The sequence below is a fragment of the Brachypodium distachyon genome, chromosome 3, assembly GCF_000005505.3.
Source record: "Brachypodium distachyon strain Bd21 chromosome 3, Brachypodium_distachyon_v3.0, whole genome shotgun sequence".
In the NCBI taxonomy this organism is placed as follows: Eukaryota; Viridiplantae; Streptophyta; class Magnoliopsida; order Poales; family Poaceae; genus Brachypodium; species Brachypodium distachyon.
The window spans coordinates 36,574,547-36,598,102 of record NC_016133.3 but is presented as its reverse complement, the minus strand read 5'-3'; the positions used below and the strand labels follow the sequence as shown (position 1 = coordinate 36,598,102).

General features: G+C 42.0%; 2 protein-coding genes across 3 annotated transcripts; both read right to left on the bottom strand.

The window, feature by feature from the left end:
* Window positions 1-2,232: 2,232 nt before the first annotated feature.
* On the bottom strand, window positions 2,233-18,426 carry LOC100825835 (dnaJ homolog subfamily C GRV2). 2 transcript variants are annotated; one of them, XM_010236752.3, is made up of 22 exons: window positions 18,004-18,426; window positions 16,825-17,058; window positions 16,652-16,739; window positions 15,988-16,196; window positions 15,575-15,676; window positions 15,438-15,500; window positions 12,285-14,471; window positions 11,517-11,879; window positions 11,288-11,428; window positions 10,270-10,662; window positions 9,661-10,152; window positions 9,088-9,311; window positions 8,656-9,000; window positions 8,189-8,483; window positions 6,843-7,289; window positions 6,417-6,762; window positions 5,693-6,036; window positions 5,140-5,610; window positions 4,451-4,575; window positions 3,686-3,809; window positions 2,936-3,004; window positions 2,233-2,803 (listed from the first exon to the last, which is right to left on the bottom strand). In XM_010236752.3, exons 1-22 carry the CDS (start codon window positions 18,424-18,426, stop codon window positions 2,621-2,623), a joined length of 7,668 nt encoding a protein of 2,555 aa, XP_010235054.1. In that variant the 3' UTR covers window positions 2,233-2,620. The 2 variants fall into 2 exon arrangements, with proteins under 2 accessions (XP_010235054.1, XP_024318415.1); XM_024462647.1 differs by lacking the exon at window positions 18,004-18,426 and having other exon boundaries at window positions 2,236-2,803; window positions 16,652-16,750; window positions 16,825-17,040.
* Window positions 18,427-21,339: 2,913 nt separating this feature from the next.
* On the bottom strand, window positions 21,340-22,436 carry LOC104584196 (VQ motif-containing protein 8, chloroplastic). The gene has a single exon (XM_024462149.1). It carries the CDS (start codon window positions 22,418-22,420, stop codon window positions 21,752-21,754), a length of 669 nt encoding a protein of 222 aa, XP_024317917.1. The 5' UTR covers window positions 22,421-22,436; the 3' UTR covers window positions 21,340-21,751.
* Window positions 22,437-23,556: the final 1,120 nt, after the last annotated feature.

Below are 23,556 nucleotides of genomic sequence, written 5' to 3'. Positions count from 1 at the left end.
CCTTTACAGGTATCTTACCTTTACCGTTTCTGATTGTAGGTTAAATTTTTGGTTGAAGCATGACCCCTATTCGTGTGATAGCCATGTGTTCATTACTTTATTGTGTCTGTTGGTTTCGGCGTCCAAGCCCTTGCAATTGCAAAAAAAATATTATCACCGGAAACAAATTCCGCTTCATTAGTTCATCGGCTACGTTCTAAAGGAAAACTTTTTTATTTTGTTTACAAATGATTTGATAACTATATTCTCATATGTGGAATCTAATTTGCAGGCGATGAGGCAAGCTATCATCATACCCACAGATCGCTAGGAATAAGTGTAGAAGCTTCCAAGTCAATTTTTCATAAAAAGAAAGAGGGAGAAAGAGCCGCTAGACATATGTGCATGTATTTTAAAATTTAAATACACCAGCTATGTCCATGTGAAACTATGGAGTGTCACTGCCAATATATAATTGCATAGCAATTGTTATTCCGCTTCCAACCAGAATATGTAGTTAAAATTTACCAATATGTAATTAAAAATTATATTTTCACAAAAAAATCAACAATATGTTTTTTGCAACGTGATGTGCATTTTTGGCACTTTTGCACAGTGATACGTTACAAATACCCGCAGCAACGCGCGGGGTATAATCTAGTTTACTCAAAATACTAAAACCGTTGGCTATACCCCGGTCAAAACGGTGAATTTTTTTTCTGAACATGCAAAAAACATCCCAAAACAGTATACCATAGGTCACCGTATTGGAAAACTACGGGTTATGCCCACAAAACAACCGAAACAATGTTTTTTGACAGGGCTGAAACCATGTACCAGTGTCACGATCGCGAGAAATCGGCCAAAAACACACAAAAATGTGGCCCATGCATACGGCTAAAGAGCGATTTCCATAGTTAGGCAAAAGCAGGGGTTGCTATCGGAAAATCGGCCAAAAACCATTCACAATAACCCACGAAAACGTCAAAAACATTGATTTTCCTAAAACGGCCAAAACCAACCCGACACTATGTACTAGGGGTTAAAGATGTTAAAAATCAACCTAAAACCAAAAACCCGTTTGAACCCCGCAAAAACCTCCAAAACAATGGTTTTTTGTCGACCAACAAAAAAAGTACTAAAATCGTGTACTGGTGTCACGGTATCATAGAATCAATCGAAAACCCAAAAACTATCGAAACAATGATTTTTGTCGACCCGACGAAATCGCCCCAAAATGGTATAGCCAATCTCAGAAAGTTGGCCAAAAATAAAAAAAAAACTATGTGGGCTATGCCCATCCAAACGACAAACATTGATTTTTGTCGAGTGTTCAAAAACGACTCGAAACCTTGTGCCAGTATCACGATATCAGAAACTCGGCTGGAACGCAAAAATTGTGGGTGGGTTATATAACCCACGAGAGAAACGCAAAAATCGTGAATTATAACCCACGAAAACAGCAAAAATTGTGATTTTCCTAGACCGACCAAAAATGGCCCGAAACCGTGTACTGTGAATCATGATATCAGATAATCACCCGAAAATGTGTGCTATAGCACGCAAAAAGGGCAAAAAAAAAAGGTGTTTTTGTCATCTGAAAAAAGGCTTGAAGCCGTGTACTAGGGATCACGATATCCAAAAATGGACCAAAACCTAGAAACTGTAGACTATTGGTCTCGAAAATGACCAAAATGGTTAAAACAATTGACTGGTCAAAAACCCTCGGAAGCTTGTACCATGGTCCACGATGTCAAAAAATCAGACAAAATCCATGGTGTATAGCCTTAAAAAGGTCAAAAATGTGACTTCTCTAGACAAACAAAAAACGGCTTGAAACCGTGCACCGACGTCAAAATATGAAAAAATCAGTCAAAACCAAAACCGCGAGCCAAAACGATGTTTTTTGTCGACCTGCCAAAAACAACCCAGAATAGTGTACGCTTGTGTCACAAATATATAAAAAAATCAGCCAAAACCTTCGAAAACGTGGGACATGTCCCATAAATACGGTCACAACATTGATTTTTGTCGATCAGCCAGAAACGGTCACGATATCACCGATAGTCCAAAAACTGGGAGTTCTAGAAGATTGATTGTGGACCGGCCAAAAAACAACACAACCGTGTGCTATCAAATCGATGAAATCTGAGAATACCATATCCCAAAAGAAAAGAAAAGGCCGTTCTAACTGATGATAAGAGTATGCTATCACCCAAAATCTGTGAAAATTGAGAAATTTTCCAACGAAAATGTCACCACGGTATCAGTGAAAAATTAGAAAATGAGGCCGGGGTACATCATGGCATGTGTGCCAACACCCAATCCACAACGAAGCGATACAACCATTTGCATCTTGGATATTTTCTATGGACAGATGTACGATACAAAAAAGAGTATATATGCTTTACATGTACAAGAAATGCACGAAACCCAACCTTTCACCTGTGTGTAATGGAAAAACTGTACATGCTATGTACTTGCAAGCCAGCCAGCCCCTGGTATTGCCGGCTGCAGCAGCGAGGAATCATCACAAAGCAATACTCAACCTGCTACCAACTCAAAAGACTAGTGTTCCCAGACTTGCCCGCTATGAAAGCTGATGATAAGAATGCCGCCCGCTGGCAGGATTTGCAGGACCTCACGATGGAGGAGACGAGGAGGGTAGACGGACCAGGGCTGGTTGAGGCGACGGCGCCGCGGTGAGGGCGTAGGTGAGCCTTGAAGACGAGCTCTCAATGAGCCCCGCGACACCAGCAGCGGAAGTTTGCGCGTTGGATGGAAGGAACAGATCATGCTTCTGGTCCTTGTAAGCGCTCCACACCTACGCAGATAGAAAACAAACCTCATTTAGCTCGCTGGAAATTCTTGTTTTAGGTCAATTGAGTAACCTATCACTGATCTACTTCTGCAATTTCATGAGCCTAATATGGACGGTGGAGTTCTGTGGACTCACATCAGAAGAATTCAGGATTTCTCGAACTTTAGTGCAGTGTGCACCTTCCGTTGCAAAAGCATGAAGTACCTGTTAGATCAAACAAAAAGTGAGTGCATCAAATAGATCAACAAAATACTCCCTCCGTTCCATAATTCTTGTCTCAAATTTGTCCAAAAATGGATGTATCTATTCCTAAAAAGCGTCTAGATACATGTAATATTCCGACAAGAATTATGGAACGGAGAGAGTATATAAGAGATAGGGGCTACTCAAGCGTGTATAAAATTGAAGAGCCAAACATAAAATATATCGATGCCAAGAATTGAATAGGGTCCAAACAATGGTGCCCTATTTTAGAATTAGCCTAATTTAACTCAAGGAAACAAATTATTGTTAGCTTTCAGGTTGTTCTGAACCTAAATCTCCCACGAGTATTTATTGTGTTCTAAGATCTAACTACCAATGAGACTAATGCTCTGGAATTGCATTATTTTTTTCTATTTTATAAAGAGAACAGCAGGAAATGTAACTCGGCCAATCCTTTTGTGCAAACACTTTATGAATTTTCAGGTTCGAGTATTTCAGGGAAGTTTAAGGTGCCAAATATACAGATCTTCCCATGTCAGGCTTTATACATCATCAATCATAACTCTATTGTGACCATCAGCTGCCTAGAGATTATGTGATCACTGATTCTGCTTTGATTGCATCAAACTGCTCAGTGCAATAGCAGATTTAGCTCAAATGCTCCCAGAAGATGATGCTTACCTCCACTGCTAACACACGCCCAATTGAAGCCTCAGATTCATTCCACTTCATTTGGTTACAGAGTCCCTGTCTTCCACCAGCTCGCCAATCAAGGATGCCAAGGAGCACATCAACAAGACCAACCCTATTTTGTTTCGAAGTGACATACACAACACATGTTAGTTTTTGCAACTGTTGAATATGACTTCAAGCAAAACCCCTTTCAGAGAAAAGCAGCATTTTTGCCACTGCAGTACCCAGTAACTAACAAGATGAAGCAAATAGGCTGCTGGTAGCAGGTCCTTCTTAGGATTTCTTTCTTATTAAAGAAAAGGTTCAATATATTGTAAATACTGGTGGTTTGATCTAGTCGAAAGGTATTAGTTTTTCCATGATTAATCAGCCGAAATAAAGTAGAACATTAGCATGTAGTACTTCTGTAAAGTCAGAAGAATAAAGAAAAGACAGATGCTGAGATGTACAGAATACCTAAATTGCAAATTAGAATCGAATAATGTTATTTACCAAGCAACAGAATGGAACCCGCTACATGCAAACATTTCATAGATTACTAAGGTCCATCCTCTAGTATAAGCCATAGCACATTTATGTAGATCCATCCTTTAAACAATGCATATATATGTGATGGCCCTCATACATAACAATACTAGAGTAGTTATTGCTCAACACCACCTCAAAGTTGCAAAATCAAATGAGTTCTTCGATAAATGGGATCTTTTATATTTAGAGACAAAACAAGCTGTGTAGAAAGTTGGAGCAGCTTACTTTAACCCCTGTGCAACAAGCGCGTCTCTAGCTCGATTACCAGCGCCAACTACACGCTTTAGCGTCTCTAATGCTAATATACTTCCACCTTGCCATCCAATTGCTTTCATAAGCAGTGCAACAACCTACAAGACAGTTCAAGAAAATAAAAGATTATGATGGGCCCTTGGATGCCATTCATGAAATGATGTGCCTATCTGTAAATTATTGGACTTCCTCTGTTGGTTTCTTTCCCAAGAAATTTTACGGAGGAACAGACTTTAATTCTACAAGACTAAAGTGCTTTAAAGTGAATTCATAGATAGTGATTGTTGGAAGTCAGAAGACCATAACTAATGAAAAAACCGGGACACGGCCAACAGAACTACTCCCTCCGATCCATATTAGTTGTCCAAATATTACATGTATCTAGACGGTTTTTAAACATAGATACATCCATATTTGGGCAAATTTGAGACAAGTAATATGGATCGGAGGGAGTACCAGATTTGCACTGTAGTGGAGCGGATATAATTTTAAATGACAAGGTTTGTAGTGAACTTAGTAGCGTCAGAACAAAAAAGATACAGAGGGAGTGAAATCACAGAAGTGGTCATTCTGCTGAATCATTAAAAAGATGCTAAGAAAAAGTTCAATGTGCAATTTTCCAACGAAGAGTCATAAAAAGCAAGTTGATTATAATTCAATACCTGAGGAGTTCCTGCGCTCGTTGCTGCCATAGCTTCGGCACAAGTCGTGCTAGACGCCAGCTGATGTAGCACTCGCAAACAACTAAGGCGAACCCGCTCTTGTGGAGTCTGCACACTGGTCTCAGGGAGACCATCAGAGTTGTCATGCTCAATAGGATTTGCTTGCGATCTACTTGTGGCCTGCCCAGATGCCATAGTGTCCCTTCTTCCCTCATAGGCCATAGCTGCAACCAGCTTCGGGACATAACCTAGGTAGCCAACATGGTCTGCAAGTGCTGGATGAACACGCAACAAGGAAACCAGTGCAGCAGAAAGCAGCAAAGGAAGCTCTGGATCAACAGCATTTGCTTCATAGTGTGTAGCAGCAACTGAGGAGACATACTGATCTAAGAGCCCTTCCAGGAATCTTTTAGGGTTTCTCAGTGGAAACTTGGGATCCTTTAGGAAGAGTCTCACATAAATTCCTCCAACCTGAAATTTGCACAGCGTGATAACACATAAGCCAATGTTATCAAATGCAGATAAAGCAGGATAATTCTAGAACAAACATTACCTGTGGTTCATCCTTCATTACATGTTGACCAGATGCCTGTTCAGGCACATCCCAATCAACAAGACGTCCTTTCATCTGCTCTTGGTAGAGGTCTGCGCCCATGGTTGACAGTTGGGCAGAAAGAGAAGCTGCCATCGCAGGAGTCCATACGAGTTCTGGTGTTTCTGTTGTATGCTCAAGAGATGAAACAACAGCTTCACCAGGTCCATCTCTGATTGCGGAAACCAGACCATCAGGCAAGAATCTTGCAAGTGTGATGGCCACCCTGGGACCATGCATTGGCTGGCCAGCGAGTTTGCCCAATAACGATGCAGCTGCAGCTCTTTGCTGCATAGGGATTTCCTCTGCATGATATGAAAAAAGGAGTAACATGTTGTACATAATTAGATCTCTTCTACACTAATGGTAATAAGTTAAACATGAATAAATAATTGGAAGTGGCTAGCACTTCAAATGGAGCAAATTTTAATAAACAAATCGGGGACTTCCTGGTGGTTGGTGTGTTTAACATAATGGTGAGAAGTTTCAGCCACATTTTTAGAAATACAATTAATGAAACTGCTGGGCATAAAAATAACAGTTGGTACCAGAAAAATACTGTGAGCATGAAGAAAGTTAGGAACATGTAACTTGGGTGAAAGCTTTTAAATAATGGCAGCATCAGCTCACAGTGTCATATGAGTATCTAAATATAGCAATAACATACTAAAGTAGCGATCATCACCTTGGAGCGGTAACATAAGTTCGAGAATGTACACTACACCACCATGCTTGGCAGCAGCCCAAGCCAACTCTGGTGTGCTGGCTAAAGAATAGAGGACAGCGAGTGCTCCATCCCTGCAAGAAGGATTTCTGTGTAGTATCTGGAATAGCAAAATGAGACTTGTCCTTTCTGCAACCATGGCCTCCAAACAAGGAGCATGCTTTGTCAAAAGAGAAAGAACACTTAGACAAATTTGTGGGATGTTGCTTTCGGGGGGAACAGGCAGCGCAAGGCACTCAAAAAGAGGTGTCAACCGTTCCTTGGAAGCAAAAACAGCAGCCAAGCCTGGATTACTTGTCAGAAGATTCTGCAGCAAAAAAAGAAAGAAACTCAATTCAGGAAACGTGCCTCCTACACACAAAAAAAAGTTCTCTTTTTAGAAAGTACCTGAAGTGAAGTTAACCCACTTCGGAGGTTCATTATCACTTCGGTGTCCCCAACGGTTTCTCCTTTACCATCTTTTTCAAATAAATTATCCTCTTTTCCTTCATTAGTTGAATCACTGACTTCACCATTTTCAGTAGATGTGCCATTAACTGAATCATCTTCATGCCTATTATTTTCCTCCAAATTTACAGAATTCCACTTTTGTACCAACCCTGCTATAAATTTAAGCAGAGCGATGCAAAAGCCTTCCTGGTCACTTATTTCATAATCTGGCTGATTATTGTAAACTCTCAGGTAGACATCACCAACATTCAATTCTTTTGACAAAGCTTGATAGGTGAAAGACTGTGACTCTGCCAAATCGTATGAACCATCAGGACCTTGACTAGTTCGCTGCTGGTCGACAAATTTAAGGAGCTCTCCTCTGGTTGAAGAATTCCATATGATCTACAACAAGAAGGTACGTTTTCTTAAGCTAAAAATCATCTCTCATGCACAACCAAATAGTAGCAGATTGTTGTGAAACAATCGTTGAAATAGTGTTACAGGAAAAACAGCTTACAATTGCTCAGTACAATGCAACAATATAATTTATCTAATATTAGTGAAGAAAATAAATCAAAATGAAGAAGTGACCCGTGGATAAAAGATTATAACTGCTTCATATGAATTAGCATGGTGCATATTGGTGAAGCAAACAATAGAATTGCTACTCACAGAGATTTTTTTGTTAATATAAATAAGAGAACGTCACCTTCTATACCTACTTCATACTCCCTCCGTTCCTTAAATTAGGTCGTATATTGTTTTCTTTGACCGAGACATAGTCTATTAATATATATATTTTGTGAAATAAAATTGTTATATCATTGGATTCGTATTCAAAAGTACTTGTTTGTGATTATGATTTATATCACTAAGTCATACGTTGATAGAGTAATCCTTAGTCAAACCCTCGGTCAAAGGAAACAATATGTGCCTTAATTTAAGGAAGAGGGAGTTTTAAATAAGGATTAGGAATTGAGTGTGACTATGAAACTGTCCTTACTACATCTTTGAAGCTGGAAAACAAAACATAAATCCACTCTTATAGAATTCCCTAAATTGAGCCTTCAGTTTATGTGCCCGTATGTATATGTGCCTTCAGTGTATGTGCATGCATGTATATGTGCGGTAATAATCAAGTGGGATACATTTCTGTTACCGCGGAGTAAAATTAGTCACTTGTCTTAAAAATTACAGGTCAATGGTTATGGTAAGGAGTAAATACAAGCTACATGTATATATATATGCTTTCGGTGACAGATTTATGGCAATGCTCTACAACTGAAAAACGAACCAATTACCTCTGGTGACTCCAAGTTTGAATTTAGATTTGATAATAGCTCTTTGGGTGGATGATTTCTCAGCATATCAGCAAGCCTGGGAGTAAGAAGTGCTCTTAGTGTGTCAAAAGCAGCATGGTTAGATGGGCTTGATATTCCGTCACCACCAAGACCACAAAGCCTTGACAAAGCCTGAGATGCATGTACTGCATGTAGATTTTTAGCAATCTGCACCCTTGCCCCAACGCCATGTGCTTCGTTTGGCTCATTCTCTTCTGCTGTTGAGTCATATTGAAGCAGCAAAGGCAACACATACCTAAAAATACATTTGAATTAAATATATATCACTGACATAACTTCGCATTTTGGTATGCTTTTCATTCTCCTAATGCATATCTTATTTCAATTTAGCCAGCAATTAAATAGAAGATTTTTCAGTATTAATTCAATGTTAATGTAGAAAATGAAAGAGGATGGGAGGGCAGTACCATAAAAAGCCAGCCGCTAGCAGTGCATTTTGCAATTCAGATGAAACTGAAACGTTAGCAGCTGTCTGCAAAGCAGCATCCACAGCTGAGGAAACAAATTCAAGTTCTGTACAGTGCACAATGTCCTCAACAAGGCCACCAAACTTAAGAATCTCAACTCTTCCTGACTCAAACTGGCTGAGTACTGAGAATGTGTGCATTATGTTGGTGACTATTCTTGCTGCTGGTTCATGCGCCGGAGTTTTGGGCTGAACAATGCACATGCAACGTGAAAGAAGTGTAGCCAACAATGGGATACCACTGTCTCGTATAAGCTCTTCTCCATTTAATGAAGATGATGCACATCTGACAGAGCATGGAGACTCAATGAATTAAACAGTTTTTAACAACAAAAAAGGCATAAACATAGCTAGTAAATTTGTCTTAGCTTACGTCAGCCAAATTAGCTCTGAAGCGGCTATCAGAAGAGGGGCCCTATCAGATGAAAGAAAATTGCTATCATCCTTGTCTACAGTAACTGCATTTAGCAACATTGGATAGCCAGCATATTTGAATGGTTCCAAGACATGCCCGTATCTCTTGTACAAAATGCACTGTGCCTTAAGTAAGAGTATCAGCCTCCAGACTTGTGGTCCTTGCAATCCTTGCATACTTGCCTGCATGCATAGTCAATACATGCAAAAATAGTCAAAAACAACACTGGAGATAACAAAAACAGTACTCCACACATGTTCCACTTTACCTACTCAAACTTATTATAAGGGGCAAAATTATTTGTAAAGTACATATTCTATAACAGATGTGTGTCCAGTTACCACAAAGAAAAGAACCAAATCCAGGTGCAGAGAGGCCCAAGGGGGTTATGTAGCTATTTTGTGCCTACGTCAACATGCCTAAGCAATTTCTCTTTGTTTTAATGGTGACTCCAACATAATTAAATTATACTGAATCAAGCATGCAAAAGGTGGCATGATAACAACAGCTGTACGAACTTCATGGGAGTACCTGCAATCGCTCGTAAGCCTTTTGCACAGAAACAAACTTTTCTCTTCCCTCAGGGTTCTTGTCTGGATGGTATTTTATTGCCAGCTTCCGGTATTGGCGCTTGAGCTTCTCTTCATCAATGTTTTCAATACTGTTTGCCAAATTGGCCAAACTTAGCTCAGATGACTGCTTGCTACTGCCATTCTTAACAAGCACAAGATCATCAAGAGTAATCTCCAGTATCTTGCAGGCTTCTTCTTCGGACAAATCCATTGGGCGGCGAGTTAACTCTTCCCGCCACATTGCCAATAATGACTGTAGAAACTCTACATGTTCGACAATAGGCCAGTTAGGAAACCTGATCTCATCACATAGGTTCCGAAGGTAGTAACGATGGCACCACATCTCATCTTTCAAATTCGGGTATGTCACAGGTGGCATAGGAGCATAATCATACAATGAATGGCAATGTTGGGCTAGTTTCTGAGGAAAGTCACCAAGATGCTGCAGAACCTGGAAAACAAATAGGATGCACAGCAGAATTACAAAATAAGAACAAAAAAAATTGAAAACCAGAAATTTCAAGAAAATATTTTTGAAATATTGCAACGAAGGGTACAGATAAAATACCTGACGAATAAGATGTTCTGCCCTCATCTTGTGGGTCCATATAATTTCTGGTGTGTCAGAATCAGAGACCATTGCAGCAGCAAAAGCGGAAGGACCAGTGCGTTCTAAGACATACAACAATGATTCTGGGAGTAGTCCACCTAGCACACTACGCTTTGCCAATGGCAATGATGAAGATACTGCTGCCTCTTCACCGCCATGAAAGGCTTGATGGGTATGAGTGGCTGCAAATAGTTGTGCAATTGATAGGAGATTTGAACCAGGGTATGCTAAGGCAAAGTAAAAAGCGCCAGTATTGTATAGTCGAATCATAGCTTTGGGGTTTCTCGTGACAATAGCCTTAAGCAAAGAGGCGGATGCTTCAACAATGCTTGGTTCCCCAGTAAGCATGGCCTATACAGTGGTTAGCTTTTGATCAATAAAATTATCCGAAAGGCAAAAGGAAATAACAGAAAAAATGAAGATTTAAATCAATTTATCACGATATAAAGCATGAGTTTAATTGTAAGAACAGGTTTGCTAGGGATTTACAGCTCAGGGAATGCCACTTCATCCGCATACTTCATTGGTTGCATTATGTTTACCAGCCATGTTCCTACTATTGTATCCTACTGCCTCTGTTCCTAAATATAAGATGATCTAGCTTTGCCCTAAGTCAAACTTCTTCAAGTTTGACCAAGTTTCTAAAAACTATACTAATATCTACAATATCAAATTAGTATGGAGAAATATATCATGAAAAATTTAATAAAACTAAGTTAGATTATAGATGTTGGTAAATTTTTCTATAATGGTCAAATTTTAAGAAGTTTGACTTGGTACAAAGCTAGAACATCTTATATTTAGGAGCGGAGGGAGTAGTATATTAGTTGTGGACTAATGGATATGTTAGTGATATTTAAACAGAATAAAAGCTCATATCATGCAGCTGTACTATCAATAATATAACTAGGATAACAAACAGCGCAGGTCTCTGCTGGTGATAGAAAAGGTAAACAAACTTGAAACTAGAGAACACCTGAGCAACATGAGGAAGGCATCTTGGACTTGACAGTATACGTTTCACCCTAGGAGTTGGGGTCACTATCTCGCCGGCATCATCAAGATCAGAATGTGCAGATGCCATACTATGCAATATAGACAATGCGGCATCCCCAATCTGCAACAGAAACACATTTTACATGAGTTAAAGATGCTAAAAAAAATTAACATGTGTGCATGTGCATGATCACTAAGCTGCATAATACCTGAGTAGGTGTCAGAACGGGTGTTCTAACAGAAAGTGCCCAACGCACCTCCCGGATGTCACGTAATCTTTTCCAGTCAGACATACTAGAAGCCCAACACTTTGTTGTCCAATCAATTGACTTCTTTGACCACAGCCTTCTGATAGCATCCTTTTCAAGTGGGCCAACTTTTGCACCATCTTTATCAACATACATCCACTCTTTAGAAGGCTCCATAAATGCGCTTGCCGCAATGAGATTAGACTGCAAAGGAATAGCTGTCCGTTCTGATGCTTCGTGAGCAACAGTTAGCAAATCGACAGCTAAAACACAGCCTCCAACAAGAACACATGCTTCAACATTTGAAAGGTCATTCATGAAGGCCTATAAAAACAGGGGAAACATTGAAGGGGAATTTATCAGCATGCAAACATGTGTCACATCAGCACAAACATATTAATAATCGGTTTTGATAATACTGTCCAAAATTAAGCCAATATTTCACAGGTATCTAAAGGGATTTATGGATGGTACTGATGTATAATGACCAGTCAACTCCACGTGAATAAATCTCATTGATGGTTCACATCTACTCCCTCCGTTTCATAATTCTTGTCGAAATATTACATGTATCTAGACGCTTTTTAGGAATAGATACATTCATTTTTGGACAATTTTGAGACAAGAATTATGGAACAGAGGGAGTAGCATACATTATATCATCTTACAGGATGGTAAAATAGAAAAACTGAAAATTACAAGACAAAGTAATAGTATAGCGCGACTAACCTTTAACAGAAGTAGCAACCGGTGCCTTAGTGCCCTGTCATCTGTTCTGTCTAATAGAACCGTAATATGTGCCGTGCCATCAAAAGAACCAATAATTTTGTGATGTTGTTCATAAACTATAGCCATTGCCCTTGAACAAAGTTCTCTTACAGAGGAACCTCCACCACCACCAAAGCCATCCAATCTTCCCATGTCACACCAATCATCAGATGAACCCAGTTCATCAGGAACTGCACCATCCACAGTGAGACCAATATCCGCATCACACAAGAAACGATGGTACAAAGCTCTAAAAAACGCAACAGGATCGCGTAGTGGAAAATCCTGTGCTCGGTAGTTACTTCCACTTTCAAGTAACAACCTCAAATAGTATTGCCCCACACAGACTTCTTTAGACAAACTAGGGTAGCTAACTAAAAACTCAGCATAGTTCCATGAAATTCGTGGTAAAGTGTCACTGCTACCATCATCCTCACTGACCGAACTCCCAGGGACGATGTCATCAGTTCTTTCTTTCTCAACATCCAGGTTATGAACTTCAGCTTGCAATGCTTCCCTTAATTCTTGTCGTGTGCGTTCGTTCCATATCAAATCTGCTCTATTATGATCTACACCGAATGCTCTCCAAAATCCATACCAATTGCACAGTAGCCTGCCAGATCCCACCGGGGTGTTTTCCACCACAACCTGCGCAGGTACTGAGAAATCTGAATGTGAGGAGCCAACAAGGTCACCATTAGCAATGGAGTCCACCGAATAAGGATGTGAATCCAGCTGTGGTATCCCAAGTTGATGATTTTCAGGAGCAGCCTCAGGTACAGCACCATATGGAAGTGCATGAGAAGGATCAGTACTCATAGCGGGAGAAGGGGCGTGGGAAGTTGGGTACGGGCTGACATGCCTTTGTTGGATATCTGCTCCTCCAAAAGGACCTATACCGGTGTGCCTGAAGAAATCTTCATCATCAACTCTATTATGAGGCATTCCTTGTTCTGGTGTATCCGTACTCTTGCCACCAACAGCCCTCCTCTGCTGAAGTATTCGCCTCTGCCTTCTGCTTAACGGTACTTCATCATACTGGTTCTGAGAATCTTCATCAGATCTCGTATGAAGATAAGCAACGAGTCCAGGAGGAAGTACTCGTGACAGCAAATCCAGCGCAGGTTGATAAGAATCAGCCCACAGAGCAACAAGCTGCCGACTAACATCACGCCGCTCACCAGCAGGGAAAAAAAAGGCATTTAACAAATGCCTCAAAAGTGCACCATCCTTCAAGGCAGCATCACGCATGGACTCTGCTGCTATTGCATCTTCCTCGGCAATTGTACGCATAATAACAGAAATTGTTTCCCTTACACTTTCAGCAGGGTGTGCAAATAATGCAAACAAACGGCGGCGCAAACCGGCAACTTGACGTAGTAGCTCAACAAATGTAGCATGCTGGGTTGTTTCACCATGGGGATCACAAAGCATAGCTTCAAGGATTTCCACAACAGACAGAGAAAGTAATGGTGAAACTGATAATGGCTTCAATCTGTTAACAAGGACTGGAACATAGATCGATTGCGCAAACAGTACAGACTTCGCATGCATGTAGGTAGCATGGGACTCTCCCCTTGTATCCATTAACATCGATGTATCACCAGGACCACCCCCAATTAGCATAGCCACAAGCCCAGCAGCCTCAGCTGCCACTCCCTCTGAGCCATTCCTAAGCAAACCCATTATTCTCCCAACAGCGAGAGGAAATGCCATCACATAAGATGAGACACTTCTTGATGCAAGTAGCCTTCGTAAGCATGCAACAAACCCCACTATTGTCGCTGCTGCTTTTGGTGAGGGAGGTGGAAGAGGAGGAGCATCAGCAGGAAGGTTTTGCGGTGTGACCGGAAGAAGACTAATTAAAGCCATTAGGACCAGCTCAGGTACTTCAATATTTATGGGTACTCCAGTATAGGCTATGCATGCATTAAACTCCCTTATTCTACGCCATAACTTGATTTTTGCTCCAGGAATATTTTCAGATGCCTCTTTTGCTACCACAGCTAAATGTTTTATGTGCATGCTAGCAGCCTCCATATCAACAGTAGCATGATGAGGTATCTGAAGATGGGCAACCCCACAAGGTGGATCTATACGGTGACCATGCAAAGTCAACCTTGGCAGCACTGGAATTGCACATTGCCTCTGCAAGCAACAAGGAGATTCAGAAAATGCAAGGCAGAGATATCAAGGTGACAATAGTAGACAAAAACATGCAAGATGTGTGCATCACTTAATAAGAAAGCAATGATGAATTGTAGTATGCATTTTAACACTGATAGTTCTGGATGCTAGAGTAGAACTGCAGAGACTCGTGAGAAATGAGAAAGATCAATAAAAAAATACAACAACATAGAGCTAAATGACAAGTTGAATTGTTTTGATATGTGGCAAGTCGTTACAGTTGCAGTCAACAGAGCAATTTCACTCGTGTACAATCTTAGGTCATCAACAATTACTTAGAGATGAGAAAAATTGCATTTTTGCAGTGAGATTAATATACAAATTCGAATGGAATCAGGTGGTACTTCTTCGAGGGTTTTGGTGAATGCACTTTTACTTCCCAGTAAAACACTTTGGTGATTACATTTCATGAGTTCTATTAACTTCTAAGTAGTGTAATGTAAATAGCACGTACATATGTAGAAATCTTACTCTTCATACTGCTTTCAGGTGCAACTGAAGATAGTGAATTGGAACCAAAAATAAAATTTCAACCAGGATGTCTGTGTTTGTTTTTTTTATTCAAAAGCATGACTTACATGTGCTAAATGTATGAGTGAGGAACTTCCTGCTTGCTAAGCAGTAAGCATACTAAATCTGAAGCATTGAAATTTATCAGGGTGGACCTTGTATCATTAGTGAATTGGAACCAAAAATTAAATTTCAACCAGGATGTATGTGTTTGTTTTTTGTTCAAAAGCATGACTTGCATGTGCTAAATGTATGAGTGAGGAACTTCCTGCTTGCTAAGCAGTAAGCACACTAAATCTGAAGCATTGAAATTTATCATAGTGGACCTTGTATCATTTTCTACCTCAACAAAGCCATATACCAACTACATGTTTGACTCAAGTGGTGCAAAATTGAGGAAGATCAAAGAAGTGATACCTGAGATTGTATAACATCAAGAACTGTCGCGATTAAATTATCACGGGACGTACTTGCATATAACTGGGTGATAAACAGAGAAGAATTAGAAGGAATTCCTGGCATTGGGCATAGAGACTAGTAATGCATACTCTTACATGAATCGGGCAGCCATCGTTAAATTCAAACGCAAACATCTGTGGCTCTTCTGCAAATCGGACAAGGGCACTTACTGCTGCAAGAGGTCGGACAGTGGTAGCCTGGAAAGATATCATTCAGTGCAAACAAATAAGAAACCTATCATGCCAAAGTTAGAGGAGAAAAGAACAAGCAGTTTAGCAACAACAAAAATATCCAGGGGGAAAAAACCAAGAGTGTAAAAGATAAGTTGCCATTAGGCCTTTTACTAAGAGACCAACAGGGACTAGCTCCTGTGGCTTTTTTTTAATTATGAAGGAGAAACAATCAAGAGTATGGATATAATCAAGAGGCACCAGTTGCAGCATATGCATATATATTGAAAGTTTCAGTATGAATGATCCAAAACTGAGGAGAAAAAGCCAATGGCTACCTCATAATTCTCAGGGCGTCTTTCAACGAGTGATGTGTTTGTAAGAACGAGCTGCCGAGAAACAGAGTCACCCTGTTCTCCAAGTCCTCCCCTTGGTCCAATACCCACACTCGAGGTCTCAAAATAAGCGGTACCATGTGCAGCAGGACGTAATCTTATCACTGACCATTCTCCATGTCGAGTTTCAGCAGCTCCAACTGCCTCATTAGCTGAGGAAAGAGAAAACATGTTGAAAATCAAATGAGACCATAGTCACAGCCTGACAGGCAACACAAAGAACGTCAGTTTTGGTTTTATTCTCTTTGTTGCATGGACAGATGTATGTTTGACACGGTACATAAACCTGAAAGTAATAAATGAGATAAAATGTTGATTTTATCAACCAATCTGATACCTGGTGATATTTCATACTAAGTTAGTTTGTTTTATAAGGAAGGATATAGCCCAAACTAAGTTGTTCTCTGACTTCAAAAGCATACAGATAACAACGCAGCACTTGGCACTTCAAATGTGATTCAACAAGAAAATGCATTGCCGTTGTATATGAGTTATCATATATGCAGCCTCGTCACCATCAAAAACAGTCACCAGAAAGTTACTTAATATCGCTGACAAAACAGCAGTACAAGCAAAGTTCGCATCACTAGAAACAGAACATTTTTACCTCTCCTTGATATAAAGTCAGCAGTTGTCATTGATTGTGAACTGTCCACAGAGAGTGATAATCCAATCATTGACTTCGCAGTTTTTGTCTGAAAAATAGCTGGCATTAGGATGTTAAAACTACTTGTAACAGGCAACGGGACAAATGAAAAAGAGGAAGATAGAAGGGTGTACCAAATATTGTATAATCACAGTGTTTGTACTCCCTGATGCGGCCATAAATGCTTTCGACTTCCTTCCATAAAGAGGGCATAGCACAAATCCTCCACCTTCAGCAGTCCTCCTCCCATAGCCATCCCCCAAGAGCACGATAGCAGGAGAATCCATATCTCTAAAGTCCAAGCACCAGCGCATATCGCCAGAATGTACTTCGAAGAGCTCAATTCCCAAAGAAGTGACTTTAATTTTCTACACAAAAATTTTCAAGGCCAGTAACCAACGTATCAGATGTTAAACAACTGATGATTAAAAGACAATTGATTGCTTTGGAACAGCATGAGTAAATTACGAACAGGTGATGTACAATCAACTGCATGTCTAGCTACTCATCCATTCGATAGCACTATTCATTTATTTCTACTAGTCTACTATCCACTAGCTACTTAAAGGCTCCGCTTTAGCAGCTGTTGGGGCGCAATTTGCGAACTGAGTGACTTCATTTTAGCCATAGTTGTGGCACCATTTGAAATTGGCATGTTTTTCTTAATTTGTCCATAAATAGACATATAACAGCAAATTGGGCAATGAATTGTTGAATACTATTATACAATTATATAACATTATATTCCCCTTCAATTATCTCTCCGATCCATATTAATTGTCTCAAATTTGTTCAAATATGGATGTATCTATGCCTAAAAAACGTCTAGATACATGTAATATTTCGACAAGTAATATGGATTGGAGGGAGTAATAGATTTGTAAAATCATTTATCTTCAATTCTCCATCAATTGATAGCTTTGTAAACTAAGTGGATTGCCCAAAAACTGATCGCGTGAACAATATGAAAATTATAACGGATTTTAACAGTCAGGGTAGCTCTAAAATGTAAATTGTATTTACTTGGCTTTCAGCACAGACCTATAAGATCACACCCTTTTGAATTACACGTTGGCTAATCCGACAATTCTTTGGCTAATTAGCTGGTTGCGGCATTTAGATATCAAGTTTTAACAATGCAATTACTGGTACTACAGACTCAATACTGGGTGGAATTGCCATGGAAGCATCAATTGTTGGGCATGGAGGTGTTAAAGATCCAACATTGCATTATTCAGAACAGTAGCCCAGCAGAATAGTGCTCAGAAGAGCAGATTCAGGAAGGCGCCATGGAATAAGGGCCAGGAACTTACGAAGGGCGCCCACTCTTGGGTGCGGCGGCGGAGGTGGAGGACGGGGAACTCGACGACCGGATGCACAGGGCGCAGGCGGTGGAGTTCGGTGAGGATCCCGGCGCGGAGCGGCGAGGAAAAGCGGATGGCCTTGAACTTGCCCTTGCCGTCGGTGCGGACGCTGAGCGAGAACTCGGCGGCGGCGTTGGGATCGGGCACCGCGCGGTCGAAGTCAGCGGCGAAGTCGTAGGAGTTGGTGACGGTAAGCGTGGCCGGGTCGAGCGTGACGACGCCATGGGATGCGATGCAGAGGATCCGGCGGTACCTCCCCCGCCACGAGTGCTTGATGACGAAGTACCTGGCGAGGTAGTCCGGCTCCTCGGCGGCGGAGGACGCAGAGGCCTCGGCCCCGGGAGGCGCGGCGTTGCGGCTGGCAAAGTCCATGATATCTAGGCTGGGGCGGCGGCGGCGGGCATTAGGGTTCCGCCAGGGCAGCGGGAGCCGGAAGAAGGGGAAGGGCGGCGCCGCCGGGGAGTGGCGGGAGTGATTCGCCCCCAGCGCGGCCGATCTGGGCGACGAGATCCCCCCACCCAACAATCCCTTCCTGTTCCGGGCTGGCCGTTCCGCCGATCGCCGGAGACCTGGTCGGAGATTGAGAAATTGGTTGTCCTTTCGTCGGCGTCTGATTGAGATTTTCTGTTGATTTGATTTTGGCTTTTGTTTATCGAATTTTGTGCTTTTGTTGGGAGATGTTGTACTAGTACTGCGTTCCGATCTCGGTTTTTTCACGGCCCTGATAAAATCATCGTCGCACTCGTATCGTGGCAGGCAAGACCACAAGAAGAGCTGAGTCGACTAGTTCGCTCCGTTGTCAACTTGTCATAGATAATCAAATCAAATTCTTTCTCGACGCAAAAACAATGGTGCAGAGAAAAGACTATGCACTATTGCTTTTTCTTTCCAGGAAGATACGATATCGACAATCGTTCTGGCACTTTCTTCCAGAAATAATCATCCTCGCGCTGGAATGGCACGACCATATGAGATATCACAACCTTCATCTTTTGTAATCCTACAAATACAAATATAATGTATTCCGAACTTGTTAACGTGTTTGAAATCTCACTAATTCTTCGCTACGGGTGGAACTGGTTGACACGTACTCCTGTATAATTGAGGGAGGAGACCGAGGCTAAGCCACCACCCCGTGTCCATGGGTGACCGTTTGGTCTCCTCAGACGTATTCAATATAATTTTAAGTAAGCATGTTGATTAAACTAGATGCAACTAGTTTATGGTTGGTTGCTGTTTTTGCCCACGTGGTCGGACTAACTAGTTGGTTTCCCCACATCGGCATGTGCTCTCATCCAACATTTTTTTGTTTGCTAGCTCCCTTGCTCATTTTCCCTTCTTTGTTTACTAACGTTGGGCTTATTGGACATTTTCTTTCATTGTTGAAAAAAAATTCAATATCACCATTTCTTATCATCTGTACACCAACATTCACAAAGATTCAAAAAGAATTATGTGGATTTAAATTTTGAACAAAATTAAATGCTAGCTTCAGAAAACTAAACATTGACTCTAAAAAGGAAAGTTATAATAATATATATTTTTTTGTACCTTTCGGTATTTGTTTGGTGAATTTTTGTAGTTATTTGGTGACATCTCTATACTTTTTGTAATCTTTCATTTTCTGGTGAATTTTCAGAAGTTTTTAGTGACATTTAAAAAAATTCAATGAATTTTCAACATTTTTGGGTGAATTATCATAGATTTGGTGGACTTTTGGAATCTTTTGCTAAACTTTAGCAAAAACATGTGATCTTTTTTTTTTGTTAAACCAAGCATGGTGCGGTGCTCGGATAAAGAGTTCATACCAAAAACGCTAGTTCAAGGGGAAGCGCATAGGTTTTGCTCAACTAATCAGCTATCTCCGTCATTGAGTCAAACTCATATAGCATAGACAAGCCCACTTATCGCTGATACAGATTGTGTGAGAGAAGATGAAAACAAGAACAAAGTGTCTCGAAATCGTTTGGTATATTGGGATGAATGGCTTGATTTTTTTTAATCTTGTTGTTTACTGTCATCTTTTACAAGGAAATTTCATGTCAACTGTATTAAATGGAGCAAACACTTTTTTACGGCAAAATGGGGCAAAAACTTAGCGATGTAATTAACACACTACAGAAACCATTCGTTGGCATTCTACCCTCGGAACTTTCTCGTGCAAGTGGATGATAAAAAATTGCCCCCTAGGTAGGTGCTTACAAATAGTAAACCAGTTTTTGTCCAAACACTGGTTTTTAAATGAACCGGTTTAATTTTATAAACATTTCCTTAGGTACCTGCTCTAACATGCTTTACCGCTATGGATATGGAAACTTTGTAAACCGCCAAAAGGCATGAAAATCACGCACAATCGCACGGATAAACATGGTGTGTCCACCTGACTTAGGCTCAGTTCACACCATGTGTACTGTTGATATGATGGTATAATGTCGAGATGAGCCAGGCCATTCATGGGCACTTAAACATTCTTAAGAGGATATAACTTAAATTAGAGGGGGCATCAATGGTAAAAATCTAAAATTTGTAATGGTATATCAAAATTGAGTGGGGGCATTGGCCCCTACTGGCTACATGCTGGATCCGCCCGCCATTCATTCATCTTCAGTCTGTCGCTTAGCCTAAAAAGCAAAAATCTCAGGCGGAACATTAATTAAGCTCTTTCGTTAACCATCTTCCTCTTCAGATCAAGTCACTTCATACACAACACCAACATTTCAATAAGCTGTACACGTCTAAAGTTTTGTTAGTACTATAATAAACAAATAGAACTTGTTAATGGTCATTCACACGCAGAGGTGCAACATGGTGACCCTCAGGGTACCCGTTGACTCTCCTTAGTTCAAACAAATAAACTAGTTTTTCAAAAAATTGTGTCATTTTAAAACTTTAGTTCATTTGGTTGAACTATGGAGGGTCAAAGGGTACCTGAGGGTCACAAAGTTGCAGCTCTATTCACACAATAATATACGATGAAAATGGGATGCCCATGTGCGAAATTCTGTGCGTTGTGGCTCGTGGTGTGGAGTACGGTCTGCGAAGGCTGAATTTTTTGACAAGATTTTTCTGGAATTACGGTGGGTGACGTTCTTTTTACCTCGAAATTTCGGACTGGATTGAAACAAAAGTTGGATTAAATTTGGCCAAAAGCCATTCAAAGTCAATAGAATTCGAGTGAGGTAGTGCGGTTACCAAAAAGTTCAGATATTTCGATGAGCTCCGAATTAAACCCTGCCGCACGTCTTTGTAATCCAAAAAAGACTATAATCCTATAAAGAAAACATGTACAATTGCAATCTGTATTCAGGAATTCTCCAACTTATCCATTTACAACGACGCGTGTGCCGTTCAATCACTGCCGTCGACAAAAGCAGAGAACTACCGAAACACAGACGAAACTTAAATGAACTAACTACCACTAACTTCACCTCTCCTGCGTAGATCGACGCGTCTCTGTCTAACCGAATCAACAAGCTAAGCATGCGTGATGAGATCAAAACTGTTGATATGAAGGGAAAAAAGTAATTAAATAAATAACTATGCGGCTCTGCTGAATTATTCCATGCATGCATGAATGCGTCTCGTCTTCGATATCGATCGTTCATCTCTTAACTCATGCAAGTGCGTACGTGATCGATCGATGGATCGAAGACCTTTATATATGGATCCGGCCATGTATGCATGCGTGTTTATCAAGTCAAGTTAACTGGTAATCCGGGAACGTCGTCCTCATGGCCTCCACCATGGCCGGGGAGAACGGCGGCCCGGCGTCCACCATCGGGAAGTGGCCACCGTAGAGGCCGGCCCCGGGCGCGAACAGCGGCGGGACGATGTCCGGCGGCATGATCAGGTGCGCCGCGTGATCCATCGCCGGCGCCGGTGGCGGCGGCATCATGAGCTGCTGCTGCTGCTGCGGATCGGCCGCCACGTAGTGCGGCGCCGCGGATCCGGATCCGGAGCCGTTGGCGCCGCAGCTGTCGGTGGAGGAGGAGGAGGAGGAGGAGTGCTGGTCGTCCTGCGTTGCGGCGGAGGCGGCCGGGGAAGCGTTGGCGGAGGCGGAGTCGAGGCCGGTGAGCTTCTGGACGATGGACATGAAGTCGCGCGGGCTGGTGCGGATCACCTTGGGGGAGTGCGTGTAGATGATCACCGGCTGCTGCTGCTGCGGAGGCGGGTGATGCTGCTTGGGCCTCGGCGGGGGACGCGGCTGTTGTTGGTTACCGGGGCCGGGGGAGGAGGAGGAGACGGAGGAGTTGGTGGTGGAGGAGGAGGAAGGCGGCGAGGAGGAGGAGGATGGCTTGTGGATGAGGTGGGAGTCCCGGTGGACCTTCTTGGCCGGAGCAGCCCGCCGGGGCGACGTGGGGCTCATCGATCTGCCCGGGGGCAGTTTTGTTAGGTACGTAGCGAGCGAGTGGTCGCGCGGGCGCGGTGGGGGCATAAATAGGCCGAGCCGAGGACTGGCGTCCGCGCGTACACGTCGGGATATTTCGGTTGTTCATTTTGGTGCGGATCGATCTGCAGCAATCCCATGCCCGCGCGCCACGGGCCACCGTGTCCATGAACGGCCGTGAGCACTCTCAAGGCCAGGAAGGGGAGACACCCATCCAGTAACTAACTAACGTTTTTTTCGCTCAAAAACTGACTGGACCGACACGTACAGATGTAGTGCTATTATCAAACTTTTATCCTTTTCTGTTAGCGGAATATCAAACTTTTATCTAACCAGTTCTTTTTTTCTTTTTGAGACGGTTAATGGGCCTGAACACGATCTCCGTGGGCCGTGAGCGCGTATCGTGCGCACCTGGGCTTTCATGGGCCCAACCTCACGGATCGGACTTGTATTCCGTGTCGAATCCGGGAAACCCAGCCACCAGACGACGGCCACTCTGGATATAAATAACGAGTCGCGTTTCCGGTCCTGTCATGTAATCTTCATCTGTCGATAGCTCGGGTAATTTCGAGAGAGTAAATTAAAAAAAACCACCGCACATTAGAGATTAGGGTTTCAATTCGGTATCAGTCTACATTTTTTTACTAAAACCATCAGATTGCGCTAAGTGTTCGGTTGCTAGCGGATAACTTCAAAACTGACGAGACAGGCCACCTGTCCGGCCGACATGGCTTGCCAGCGTGGACTCATTTTCTCTTTTCACTCTGTGCGTTCTTTCCCTTCTCCCCAATTCATGTCGCCGCGACGCCGCCCCCTTCTTTGGGTCCGTCGAGAGGGCTGCGAGCTCTCCATCCCACCCGAAAGATTGAGCTCGGCGGCTGCAGCATACACAATTGATGGGGATCGGCCTCATGGTCTCCACCCACCATCCTCGAGCTCGATGAGCAGCCGCCGCCAGCGCAAGATCGAATGGCGTTGGGGAAGACGAGGCGCTAGAGGGAGCTCTGGGATCCGCCAGCACAAGATCGAATGTTTGCGATTGCAATTTGCAATCCGGCTGGCAATTTAGCATTGATTGATTTGATTGATGCCTAGCTCCTCTGGCAACCAAATCT